Source organism: Ranitomeya imitator, chromosome 10 (genome assembly GCF_032444005.1).
Source record: "Ranitomeya imitator isolate aRanImi1 chromosome 10, aRanImi1.pri, whole genome shotgun sequence".
NCBI lineage: Eukaryota > Metazoa > Chordata > Amphibia > Anura > Dendrobatidae > Ranitomeya > Ranitomeya imitator.
In genome coordinates this window covers 134,021,645-134,034,303 of record NC_091291.1, presented here as the reverse complement: position 1 = coordinate 134,034,303, position 12,659 = coordinate 134,021,645, and the positions used below count along the sequence as shown (strand labels likewise).

General features: G+C 54.6%; 1 protein-coding gene across 1 annotated transcript; it reads left to right on the top strand.

The window, feature by feature from the left end:
* The first annotated feature begins 979 nt into the window (after window positions 1–979).
* DLAT (dihydrolipoamide S-acetyltransferase) lies at window positions 980–12,402 on the top strand. The gene is made up of 14 exons (XM_069742372.1): window positions 980–1,492; window positions 3,751–3,852; window positions 3,976–4,100; window positions 4,433–4,568; window positions 5,187–5,313; window positions 7,669–7,844; window positions 8,968–9,124; window positions 9,354–9,427; window positions 9,606–9,701; window positions 10,015–10,122; window positions 10,212–10,330; window positions 10,402–10,564; window positions 11,195–11,331; window positions 11,937–12,402. Exons 1-14 carry the CDS (start codon window positions 1,271–1,273, stop codon window positions 12,064–12,066), a joined length of 1,872 nt encoding a protein of 623 aa, XP_069598473.1. The 5' UTR covers window positions 980–1,270; the 3' UTR covers window positions 12,067–12,402.
* The last annotated feature ends 257 nt before the right edge of the window (window positions 12,403–12,659 follow it).

The window sequence follows — 12,659 nt, the reverse complement described above, 5'->3', positions numbered from 1 at the left end:
GGGGGAGCGGGCGGAAGTGCGCGGGCGGAGTGTGGCTGCCCCCCCCGTGCTCCGATGCCCCCCCCCCCCCCGTGCTCCGATGCCCCCCCCAGTGCTCCGATGCCCCCCCCCCGTGCCCTAATCTCCCCCCCTTATACTTACCCGGCGTCCCGGTGTCCGTCCGGCCGTCTTCTCCCTGGGCGCCGCCATCTTGCAAAATGGCGGGCGCATGCGCAGTGCGCCCGCCGAATCTGCCGGCCGGCAGATTCGCTCCAAAGTGCATTTTGATCACTGAGATATAACCTATCTCAGTGATCAAAATAAAAAAATAGTAAATGACACCCCCCCCCCCCTTTGTCACCCCCATTGGTAGGGACAATAAAAAAATTAAGAATTTTTTTTTTTTTCACTAAGGTTAGAATAGGGGTAGGGTTAGGGGTAGGGTTAGGGGTAGGGTTAGGGGTAGGGTTAGGGTATTTTCAGCCATTTTAGCCCTAAAAAGCTTCCTAGGAAACACAGTCTCTGCATAGAAAACTGCATAAAAAAAGGATAAAAAACGCATCAAAAAAGGACAAAAAAAGAACCAAAAAAAGGACCTGCGTTTTCTGCCAAGAGCTGCAGTTTTTTAAAAAAAACTGTCCTGAAAAAAAAAGGATGGAAATCCTGAACGTGTGAACATACCCTAACAGTATTTTTATCTCAGTCTGAAAAAACGGGGTGACAGGTTCCCTTTAAAGAATGTAAAAGCATGGACCCCGCCCCTCACCGCGCACAGCGCCCCCTCCCGGTAGTCACAGTGCATCAGCTCTGCCCGGCGCCGTCACCAGCGCATTCCCCCACAGGCTGCTCGTGTCGTCACGTGATGCGAGCGTTGCCAGGAGCAGCTGTCACTCACGGACACTCCCTCGCCCCGCCCATCCAGCGACCTCACGTTGCCGCAGGCTAACGTCAGAACGCGCCATCTTACTCCGCCCGGACCTTGAGGTCACCGGAAGTCTCCAGTCGCCATCTTTGTCCTCCCCTTTCTGATGAGAATGTTGTACCTACAGTGATATTTTCCGCTCCCTGTAGCTCACTGTGAGGGTTAGCTCCGCGCACGGCCTCATACATCACGTGTTTTATGTAATAATACTTGGGGGTTTCTTTTTTTCCCGTGGGTGTACTAAGATGGCGGCTTTGGTAAAAGCGCGACCTCTAGGGGGAGGCTGAGGTTGCAGCGTCTGCCGTCAGTGTTCCCGTATCGCCGGGGAGGTCATTGAGGACCGAGGCCCTGAGTCTTCCCTCCGCAGCCATGCTCCGCCTGTGCCTGAGGCTCCGCGGCCCTCTCCGTTGTGTCCTCCCGGCCCGGGGGAATGGGAGCCAAACAGGGCGGCTGCGGCGGTACCACACGGGCACAGGCAGCCGGCTCCGGGCTCTGACGGCGGCTCCAGCTCGGGGGTGTACAGCTCGGCTGCCGGGGCTACATGGACCGGAGAGCGGGCGGCGGTGGTACAGTCTGCCCCCACATCAGAAGGTGAGGACGGCACCGAGGCCGCGGAGGAACACAGGGGGCTGAGCGACCAATCACAACGCAGCTCTCATCCTACCAGCACAGAGTGGGACATGAAAGCTGCCCTCTGATTGGTCACTACTGACAACAGCGACCACTGACCAGTTCGTCCAGTATGGTGGTCCTGATCACACATCTATGTGCGGAGCATCGTCCCGTCACAGGCGAAAACTCAGAGACAAAATGTCCATTCTGGCTCCACAGTGATGGTCACGCTCCATTATGCGGCTGCTGCGTGAGATAACACCGGTCACACGGTGCGGAAAATGTCTGAGCAGCTGTGGTCACAATTATCTGCAGACAGAATCTGGAGGGAAACCAGCTGTGTGTGCACGGCGGCTCTGTGGGGTCCCCCCGCTGATGCAGTGGACTACTCTATGGGGTCTTCTCCCCTCCCTGGTGTATTGGGCAGCTCTATGGGGTCTTCTCCCCTCCCTGGTCTATTGGGCGGCTCTATGGGGTCTTCTCCCCTCCCTGGTGTATTGGGCGGCTCTATGGGGTCTTCTCCCCTCCCTGGTGTATTGGGTGGCTCTATGGGGTCTTCTCCCCTCCCTGGTGTATTGGGTGGCTCTATGGGGTCTTCTCCCCTCCCTGGTGTATTGGGTGGCTCTATGGGGTCTTCTCCCCTCCCTGGTGTATTGGGTGGCTCTATGGGGTCTTCTCCCCTCCCTGGTGTATTGGGTGGCTCTATGGGGTCTTCTCCCCTCCCTGGTGTATTGGGTGGCTCTATGGGGTCTTCCCCCTCCTTGGTGTATTGGGCGGCTCTGTGGGGTCTTCCCTCTCCCTGCTACCCCTCTATAACCACAAAATAATAACTATCCATACAATTTGGCAGACTCAGGTAAAGGCTCTTTTTCACGCAGCGACTTGAACCCTGGAGTGAAGATCTTTGGGTGAGGGTGTGATGGGCTTTCCCATAGATTTGATCCTCGCCGCTGGCAGGAAGGAAGGTCTCCTCCGGGCAGGGAGCGCCGTCCTGTAGTGTGCGAGTGTCGGCAGCTACATGCAGCGTTTAATATCAATGTTGCTCCCAGCTGATGGCGTCATTAATAATGAGGATTAGTAACGACGGGATCGGCCCTCATCCACTGTGTCGTGTTATGCAGTTGGTATCCAGCGAGTGTCTGTGACTTCAGAGCAGACAGCAAGAAAGGGCGCAGACCCCCTCCCCCGGTCTCCTTGTTCGGCATTCATTGCTGTCTTTGACATCCACCAGCCATTTTTAGTTTTGTCTCATTCTATTTCCTTGGTGATCTTGCCCCCATCCCCCACCGGTTTAGTATATTTTTAATGATGCATCACAAATGATTTTTCCCCCATTATATGGATGTTGGGGGCACTCTGTGCTGGGGCGCCCGTCTGACTGTATGGATGTTGGGGGCACTCTGTGCTGGGACGCCCGTCTGACCGTGTGGATTTGGGGGCACTCTGTGCTGGGACGCCCGTCTGACTGTATGGATGTTGGGGGCACTCTGTGCTGGGGCGCCCGTCTGACCGTGTGGATTTGGGGGCACTCTGTGCTGGGGCGCCCGTCTGACCGTGTGGATGTTGGGGGCACTCTGTGCTGGGGCGCCCGTCTGACCGTGTGGATGTTGGGGGCACTCTGTGCTGGGGCGCCCGTCTGACCGTATGGATGTTGGGGGCACTCTGTGCTGGGACGCCCGTCTGACCGTATGGATGTTGGGGGCACTCTGTGCTGGGGCGCCCGTCTGACCGTATGGATGTTGGGGGCACTCTGTGCTGGGACGCCCGTCTGACCGTATGGATGTTGGGGGCACTCTGTGCTGGGGCGCCCGTCTGACCGTATGGATGTTGGGGGCACTCTGTGCTGGGGCGCCCGTCTGACCGTATGGATGTTGGGGGCACTCTGTGCTGGGACGCCCGTCTGACCGTGTGGATGTTGGGGGCACTCTGTGCTGGGGCGCCCGTCTGACCGTATGGATGTTGGGGGCACTCTGTGCTGGGACGCCCGTCTGACCGTGTGGATTTGGGGGCACTCTGTGCTGGGACGCCCGTCTGACTGTATGGATGTTGGGGGCACTCTGTGCTGGGGCGCCCGTCTGACCGTGTGGATGTTGGGGGCACTCTGTGCTGGGGCGCCCGTCTGACCGTGTGGATGTTGGGGGCACTCTGTGCTGGGGCGCCCGTCTGACCGTGTGGATGTTGGGGGCACTCTGTGCTGGGACGCCCGTCTGACTGGACCCGTATTCTCTCTCTCTTAGGTGCCTTTGCCGGCTCTTTCCCCCACAATGCAGATGGGGACCATCGCTCGATGGGAAAAGAAAGAAGGAGAGAAAATTAATGAAGGGGATCTGATTGCAGAGGTAATCGTGGAGGCGATGCCTGCGCCCTCCATCATGAGTGACGGAGAGCGGGCGCTTTCATCTACTATGGATCCTGCAGCTTGGGCACAATCGCTCGGCTCTGACATGTTTTCTTATACACAGGTAGAGACGGATAAGGCCACAGTGGGGTTTGAGAGTCTGGAGGAATGCTACCTGGCAAAAATTCTCGTTTCAGAAGGGACAAGAGACGTCCCCATCGGGTCCATCATCTGCATCACGGTAGACAAGTGAGTGCCGGGCAGCGTGCGAATATTCTGTGCGTGGAGGTTTAACAGCTTATTACCCAAAAGATGGCTTACAGTGTTATTCCACCGCCGCTCACGTCACGTCTATACACACCTGCCGCGTATGTGATCACCAATGTAATGAGTGGGACAGGTGCACACGACCGTCGGGTGAGATGATCAGCAGCGCCGGCGTCATGATATAGTCGGTTGTGGCTCTGAGACCTCCTAACGTTTGGTACAGGACAGGGGGCTTGGTGTAGGAGGGTCTGCAGTGTATTGCCCCCCTGAGGACGTATCCTACTAATACATATGTTTTCATTTCTTATGCACAGGCCAGAACTCATTGATGCCTTTAAGAACTACACCTTGGACTCCGCAGCTCCTGCAGCCCCGGCCGCCGCACCACCAGCACCTGCACCGCAAACTCCCGTTCAAGCCCCCGGCAGCTCCTATCCCACTCACATGAAGGTAATCCAGACCTTGCCGTCGTCCAGCAGACAGGGACAACGTTGTGGCGTCCATTAACAGCATGTTGCTTTTTTGTGTGCGGATTTTTCGTCTGGATTTCCAGATGTAAAATTTGCATCTTCTTGCAATAACTGCACACATGGTGGATAATTTCCAAATTTCTGCCTGCAGTGTCAATTTTTCTTTTTGCTCAAACTTGGCTTTATAAGTGGTTTAATTGTATCCACACTTAGTAGCAAAAAAAACGTTTCGGTCCTGTTAGCCGGACCTTCATCAGGCACAGCGGTAAGTTGTGAATAAAAACAGATGGACCCACAGGATTGTGGGTTCTCAGTAAAGTTGTAGCAGAAGGTGGACGCAGTCCGTGTCTCAGGAATGTCGCCGGATTCGTCACATCATCATTATTGTCCGTGGTCTGCAAGGATCACCAGGAGAGACTTGAGCGCAGGTGCCTGCAGATCTGGGGTCCCACAGATGCTGCAATCACGTGATTATATGGTTGCTTTATGGCTGCGCGTTTTCTGCAGCGCTTACCCGTGAATACGGAGTAGACTCCTTTACTATCGATGCCGTCGGTGGATTTGTAGCATAATATCACTGTTTTCTCTTGTTGCACAGATCATGTTACCCGCACTGTCCCCTACAATGACCATGGGCACAATACAGAAATGGGAAAAGAAGGTCGGAGAAAAGCTCAGCGAGGGAGATCTGCTGGCAGAGATCGAAACTGACAAAGCCACCATAGGTATCTGCCCTGAGACACGGGGTGGAATATAATAGGGTTTATTTTCTCAGACCATGAGGAACCAGCGATCCTGCTTAAAGGGGCTGTGTCACGATGGACATTATGGTTTATCCACTTCTGTGTCCTGCACCTTATTCAGAACTGGGTCCTTCCAATCTACCATGCCGACTGGTGCCCGATGGCAATGGTGAGAGAGGTGGCCGTGAACCTGCGCGTGTAAGCCACCTCTCCTGTGGTCGGGCAGCAGTGGGAATCGGGGGGACCCCTGTTCTGGAGGCAGGCAGTGGGAATCGGGGGGGGGGGGGACCCCTGTCCTGGAGGCCGGCAGTGGGAATCGAGGGGGGAGGGACCCCTGTTCTGGAGGCAGGCAGTGGGAATCGGGGGGGAGGGACCCCTGTCCTGGAGGCAGGCAGTGGGAATCGGGGGGGAGGGACCCCTGTCCTGGAGGCAGGCAGTGGGAATCGGGGGGGGGGGGGGAGGGACCCCTGTCCTGGAGGCCGGCAGTGGGAATCGAGGGGGGAGGGACCCCTGTTCTGGAGGCAGGCAGTGGGAATCGGGGGGGGGGGGGGGGGGAGGGACCCCTGTTCTGGAGGCAGGCAGTGGGAATCGGGGGGGGGGAGGGACCCCTGTCCTGGAGGCAGGCAGTGGGAATCGGGGGGGAGGGACCCCTGTCCTGGAGGCAGGCAGTGGGAATCGGGGGGGAGGGACCCCTGTCCTGGAGGCAGGCAGTGGGAATCGGGGGGGAGGGACCCCTGTCCTGGAGGCAGGCAGTGGGAATCGGGGGGGAGGGACCCCTGTCCTGGAGGCAGGCAGTGGGAATCGGGGGGGAGGGACCCCTGTCCTGGAGGCCGGCAGTGGGAATCGAGGGGGGAGGGACCCCTGTTCTGGAGGCAGGCAGTGGGAATCGGGGGGGGGGGGGGAGGGACCCCTGTTCTGGAGGCAGGCAGTGGGAATCGGGGGGGAGGGACCCCTGTTCTGGAGGCAGGCAGTGGGAATCGGGGGGGGGGGGGAGGGACCCCTGTTCTGGAGGCAGGCAGTGGGAATCGGGGGAGGGACCCCTGTTCTGGAGGCAGGCAGTGGGAATCGGGGGGGAGGGACCCCTGTTCTGGAGGCAGGCAGTGGGAATCGGGGGGGAGGGACCCCTGTCCTGGAGGCAGGCAGTGGGAATCGGGGGGGAGGGACCCCTGTCCTGGAGGCAGGCAGTGGGAATCGGGGGGGGAGGGACCCCTGTCCTGGAGGCAGGCAGTGGGAATCGGGGGGGAGGGACCCCTGTCCTGGAGGCAGGCAGTGGGAATCGGGGGGGAGGGACCCCTGTCCTGGAGGCAGGCAGTGGGAATCGGGGGGGAGGGACCCCTGTCCTGGAGGCAGGCAGTGGGAATCGGGGGGGGGGGGGAGGGACCCCTGTCCTGGAGGCAGGCAGTGGGAATCGGGGGGGGGAGGGACCCCTGTCCTGGAGGCAGGCAGTGGGAATCGGGGGGGAGGGACCCCTGTCCTGGAGGCCGGCAGTGGGAATCGAGGGGGGAGGGACCCCTGTTCTGGAGGCAGGCAGTGGGAATCGGGGGGGAGGGACCCCTGTTCTGGAGGCAGGCAGTGGGAATCGGGGGGGGGGGGGGAGGGACCCCTGTTCTGGAGGCAGGCAGTGGGAATCAGGGGAGGGACCCCTGTTCTGGAGGCAGGCAGTGGGAATCGGGGGGGAGGGACCCCTGTTCTGGAGGCAGGCAGTGGGAATCGGGGGGGGGGGGGGAGGGACCCCTGTTCTGGAGGCAGGCAGTGGGAATCGGGGGGGAGGGACCCCTGTTCTGGAGGCAGGCAGTGGGAATCGGGGGGGGGGGGGGGGAGGGACCCCTGTTCTGGAGGCAGGCAGTGGGAATCGGGGGGGAGGGACCCCTGTTCTGGAGGCAGGCGGGGGGGGGAGGGACCCCTGTTCTGGAGGCAGGCAGTGGGAATCGGGGGGGGGGGGGAGGGACCCCTGTTCTGGAGGCAGGCAGTGGGAATCGGGGGGGAGGGACCCCTGTTCTGGAGGCAGGCAGTGGGAATTGGGGGGGAGGGACCCCTGTTCTGGAGGCAGGCAGTGGGAATCGGGGGAGGGGATCCCTGTTCTGGAGGCAGGCAGTGGGAATCGGGGGAGGGGATCCCTGTTCTGGAGGCAGGCAGTGGGAATCGGGGGGACCCCTGTTCTGGAGGCAGGCGCACATCCTGTTAGGTATGTGCTTCCCATCAGACATATTGGCAGAGGCATTTGTCCTTATCGCATGTCCAGGCCTCCGATGCTGTCAGAAAGTGATGGCTTAATGTGGATAATTGATTATATTACAGACAAAGGATTAATAACATCAATTCTTTACACTTTGCAAGGTTTTGAAGTACAAGAAGAAGGGTATTTGGCCAAAATCCTGATATCTGAGGGCACCCGTGATGTTCCCCTCGGGACCCCCCTCTGTATCATAGTGGAGAAGGAGTCCGATGTTGGAAGCTTTGCGGATTACAAGGAAGCGGCTGCAGCAGTGGATTTTAAGCCGCAGCCGGCCCCGGTACGTAACCGTCACCAACCATTGTAGACGTAAGGCTTTGTGCACACAGATATCTGACGCGGGTCCGAAAAATATTGAAAAAAATCCCCTTGAAAGACTCTTTAGTATTTAGTTCTGTTGTGAAACTGCTTTGCTGGTCAGGAGTTCGGTCCTTTAAGCGTTTTTCTGTTTCAGGTCTTATAAAAATTCCTGGTGGCAAACGGCCCAAACTAACCACTGAGCAATCAGTAGGCTTCATGGAGAAAAAAAAATCTCTCCAAAAACTTTTCACACACTTCTTCAGGAAACAACTCCATAACGTCCCCCAAAAAAGCGCGTTTTCTGAGAAGGTTTCCACTATAAATCTTGTTCTTTGTGAACGCCTCTATGTGCACGTAACCTAAGGCTCGGTTCACATCTGCATCGGGAAGGAATGCCGGCGTCTTACAATGTCGGGCTCTGCGGGTCTCAGCATTGCTTGTTTTTAGTCTAGGATCAGGGCTTCCTGATGCCGAAGTCTTCGCATCTCGCACAGAAGTTTGCACCCCAAATGGCAACTCAAGGCTGCGGACATGGGAATTTCTGCATGATCACATGCAAGTCCCGGCATCCCGAGTCTGTAGTCACAGGGCAGAACCTCTCCTTACTGCACTAATGGCAGGTCTCTTGCACGTGTCCTATATCTGAGTCCCCTGCGGCCCCCGCACCCGTCTCTCTCTGCACAAGTCTCTGCCTAAATGTCATTTTCCCCTCCATTTATAACAGAAGGCAGAACACTTTGCTGGATCGGTCTGCACAATGGTTCCCAGCGGAGCCGTCACTGAATTATAGGGACCTCAATTTCCCACTAAAGTCTGTCTCTCCGACAAGTCCCCACCCGTGCCCGTCCATCGCCAGCCAGCTGTGGTAGATGCCACAAGTGACTCCTGCAACTATAAGACTTGTTAAATCCGTTAGTAACCTGTCGCTTCCCAGCAATTTCTGTTATCAGAGGCGTCCCCTAAGAAAAATGACAACTACAGCACCTATCCTCCGTCCTGTTACCCAGCCAGGAGCTGTATCAGTCAGAGAAACGCGCAGATTATTGGTTCTTTACTAGTTGTGCCTTTTCTTGTTCTCACATGGAGCCATGTCTGTCTTGCAGGCTGCAGCACTACCTCCTGCTCCACCTGTATCTGCCGCTCCTCCTGCGTCTGCACCAGCTTATCCCCCGGCTCCGGCGTCCAAGGGGAGAGTGTTTGTGAGTCCTCTGGCTAAGAAGCTGGCAACAGAAAGGGGCATCGATATTAAGCAAGTCCGGGGTAAGTGCGGCGTGCCCCCCCGACATCTGCACCACCTGCCATAGAATGCAGTGTCGCCTGCAGCGCTCAGTGACATGACGTAGTGTCAGGCGAGCCCTGCAGACATGGCGCCATCCTGGAGGCGAGTGTATGCGGGTTTTATCTGACATGGGGCTCTTTCATAAAAGAAGGGGTCGTCCCAAGTCATTTCATGCCCAGTTGTCATTCTTGTTTTCCGGTAATATTCCAGGTACGGGGCCGGACGGCAGAATTACGAAGAAAGATATCGAGTCCTTTGTTCCTCCCAAGGCCGCGCCGGTCAGTGTACGTATCGATCCCCGATACTTTATCATCAACAATTACAGATAAATTCTCTCCCGTCTCGTCCTGACGGCTCGTAATATGCCGGTTACGGCCATTATTTGCCCCCGAGAGAGGATCTGGGGCAGCCATGATGGTAAAGCTCGGTGCTGCTTATTCCTGATCATTTGTCTGCCCGTAGGCTCCCGCTGCACCGGCTCCTGCGCCGCCATCTCCCGCCGTGGGCGCTGTTCCTACTGGAGTTTTCACTGATATTCCTATAAGCAACATCAGGAAGGTGAGAGCATTCATCTGACATCTGTCATTATACATTGTCGTCCGTCATAGGAAAGTGAAAGATAAAAGGCTGCTGCCTGTAATTACTATTGATGTTATCCAAAATGGCTCAATATTTATTTCTTTAAATAATAGGAAACTGCAGCCACAGCAGTTTAATATATTCCTACCCTGTGGGTTTAAACAGTCAGGCATGACCGATGCACCGGATGGATAGATGTGACGCTCCTGACTTTTCTTGTACGGAGCTGGCTCCTCTGTGCCCATAGGGTCTCGCTAACGTCTCTGACCTCCTCCCCGATCTCTGCCCGCAGGTGATCGCCCAGCGGCTCATGCAGTCCAAACAAACCATACCTCATTACTATCTGTCTATCGACATAAACATGGGAGAAATACTGAAGTTAAGGAAAGAGTTAAACGAGGTGACTATATTTTGCGCTGTGCCCCACACCACCATCTGCATCAGCAGTGACCGCCATGTCACGGATTTTCATGTTTTCCTGTTTTACAGGTTACAAAGTCTGAAAACATTAAGCTCTCGGTCAATGATTTCATTATTAAGGCCTCGGCGTTGTCGTGTCTGAAGGTGCCCGAGGCGAACTCCTCCTGGCTGGACACCGTTATTAGGCAGTAGGTCCGGCTGTCTGGTGATGAACCGTTCTGATGCCGCTTGGTGTGTCTAACCTTATCTGTATTTCTAGAAACCACGTGGTGGACGTCAGCGTGGCGGTCAGCACCCCCGCCGGTCTCATTACACCCATAGTCTTCAATGCTCACATAAAAGGCCTCACATCCATCAGCAAAGACGTGGTGTCCTTAGCGACACGGGCACGAGACGGCAAACTAAAGCCCCATGAATTCCAGGTATGTACCACAAAGGGTAAGTTATTAATTGCTGAGGGTCTGACCTCTGGGTCACAGACTGATTCAGACTACGGGGCTCTGCTGACCTGTCCTGAATATAGCAGAGGTACACGTGCTCGAACTTTATCAATTCATTGTCTATGGGACTGCTGGAAATAACAGAGCGCTGTCCTCTTTCTGTAGCAGTCTCATAGACAATGGATGAGACTGAGGTCACATATGGGCACCATTACATTATCCCCAGTACTGGCATTGCTGGGGGGGTCTCAGTGCCTCATCAATTAGTAAGTTCTCCCCTTATCACTGGGCTTCTGAGCTTGGAGACTTAGGTGAAGGAGGCACCTACAGTGTTCATTAAAGGTCCATGTTTGGAAAAACTTGGGCTACTTGTTACCAAAACAGCACCCCACCTTTCCACCGGTTGCATGTGAAACTGTAGCCGAGTCCCATTCACTTCAATGGAGCCAAGTTTGTTTTTGGAAAATAGCCGCTATGTTTTCCTGATGTATGAGAAGGTAAAGCCATGAGATAATCGTGAAGGTTTGTGTGCGATGTAAAATCATTGAAATAAAGGTATAAAATCCAAAGTGACCTCGGCCATTTAATCGTCATCCATGTGATCTATTCTAGGGCGGGACCTTTACTGTCTCCAACCTGGGTATGTATGGGATCAAGAACTTCTCTGCAATTATTAACCCCCCTCAAGCGTGTATCCTGGCTGTGGGAGGGTCGGAGAACAGACTAGTGCCAGCCGATAACGAGAAAGGGTAAGGATGTTATGTGGCTGTCACGGCAGTCTGTAAATACCCGAAAATGCATTTACAGTAAATCTGAGTGGCGGTAGATCGATTTATCAACACTGAGCAAACTTACATTTTGTCCATCATGTAAATGAACTGGTAAGTGCTCCGAGGGCGGAACCAGTCATGGCAAGTGCTCTAGCTCTGTACACTAAATCCCGCCTCGTGTCGCCCCTTGCCCTCGGTGGATGGCTGCGCCATTGTGACTTTTTTTTTTTCCAATATTGCTTGGTATTGTAACAGATCCAATTAAACTATCAAAATATAAAAATGTTTATCCAATCCAGTAAATATTGAAATGGCAAGATCGCTGTTTATTGGCCATATCACCACCCTACAACTAGAATAATAAGGCTAGAAAATAAAATACTCTAAACTGGAACCAAAAAAAATGTAGCTCGGCCTATAAAAAAGTTATGACTAATATAGTCATTCGCTCTCATGTAGCAAACTATTGTGGCTGAACATTTAAAAAAAAAAGAAAACAGTTATGGTTTTTGAAAGAAGGTAGGAAAATAACTTTAAAAAATGGCCACGTGTTCCCTGAGCTTTATTTCTTCATGTTGTTCCAGGTTTGATGTTGCCAGTATCATGTCTGTGACGTTGAGCTGCGATCACCGCGTGGTGGACGGAGCTGTCGGTGCTCAGTGGTTGGCTGAATTCAAGAAATTCCTGGAGAAGCCGACCACCATGCTGCTATAGATTGCTGGATCTCCTCTCCCGTGGGTCATCTGCTGCGCTCATAGGACTATTTATATGCTCCTGTCTCCGAACACTCACATGCATATACATAACTTTTTTTTTTATTTAAGCGAACAAATGGGGGAAAAAAAGAAACCTAATTGTGTGGCCGTACAGATCACTCCAGTGCCGGATCTCCTGAGAACTGTGCTGCGTCCAGGTCCTCAATGTCTTCTCACAAAGGTCAATGTTTCCTAGATGGTTTTAAATCCTTGCTGTCAAATCAGGTCCGCTGATTATATATACGAGGTCTGCAGATTTTAGCAATGGATGAATAAATGTCTGTTTAGACGATGAGACGGATTATTTTAGCACTTGTGAGGAGTAACAATTCGATGATACTGCAGTATCAGAGTATGTATACTATTATCAGCAATTCCATATTTCCAGGATGTCCCCCTGACAGCACCCTGGAGGACGTCCTCCTCCTCCTTGCAGGGACAGGAAATACACACGAGAGGTTAAAAGGTCCCACTCCTCCCCTTCTCTTCAGTGTTTTTCCTGTCCCTGCATGGAGGGACACACGAGCGAGCGACAGCTGACCGGAGTGCTCA

What these genes read in the sequence shown, in the direction of transcription:
- DLAT (XM_069742372.1), top strand. Translation starts at nt 1,271, where the DNA reads ATGCTCCGCCTGTGCCTGAGGCTCCGCGGCCCTCTCCGTTGTGTCCTC. An exon ending in AAGGGGATCTGATTGCAGAG is followed by an intron (nt 3,853 to 3,975) that starts GTAATCGTGGAG and finishes TCTTATACACAG; the next exon opens with GTAGAGACGGATAAGGCCAC. An exon ending in AACTGACAAAGCCACCATAG is followed by an intron (nt 5,314 to 7,668) that starts GTATCTGCCCTG and finishes ACACTTTGCAAG; the next exon opens with GTTTTGAAGTACAAGAAGAA.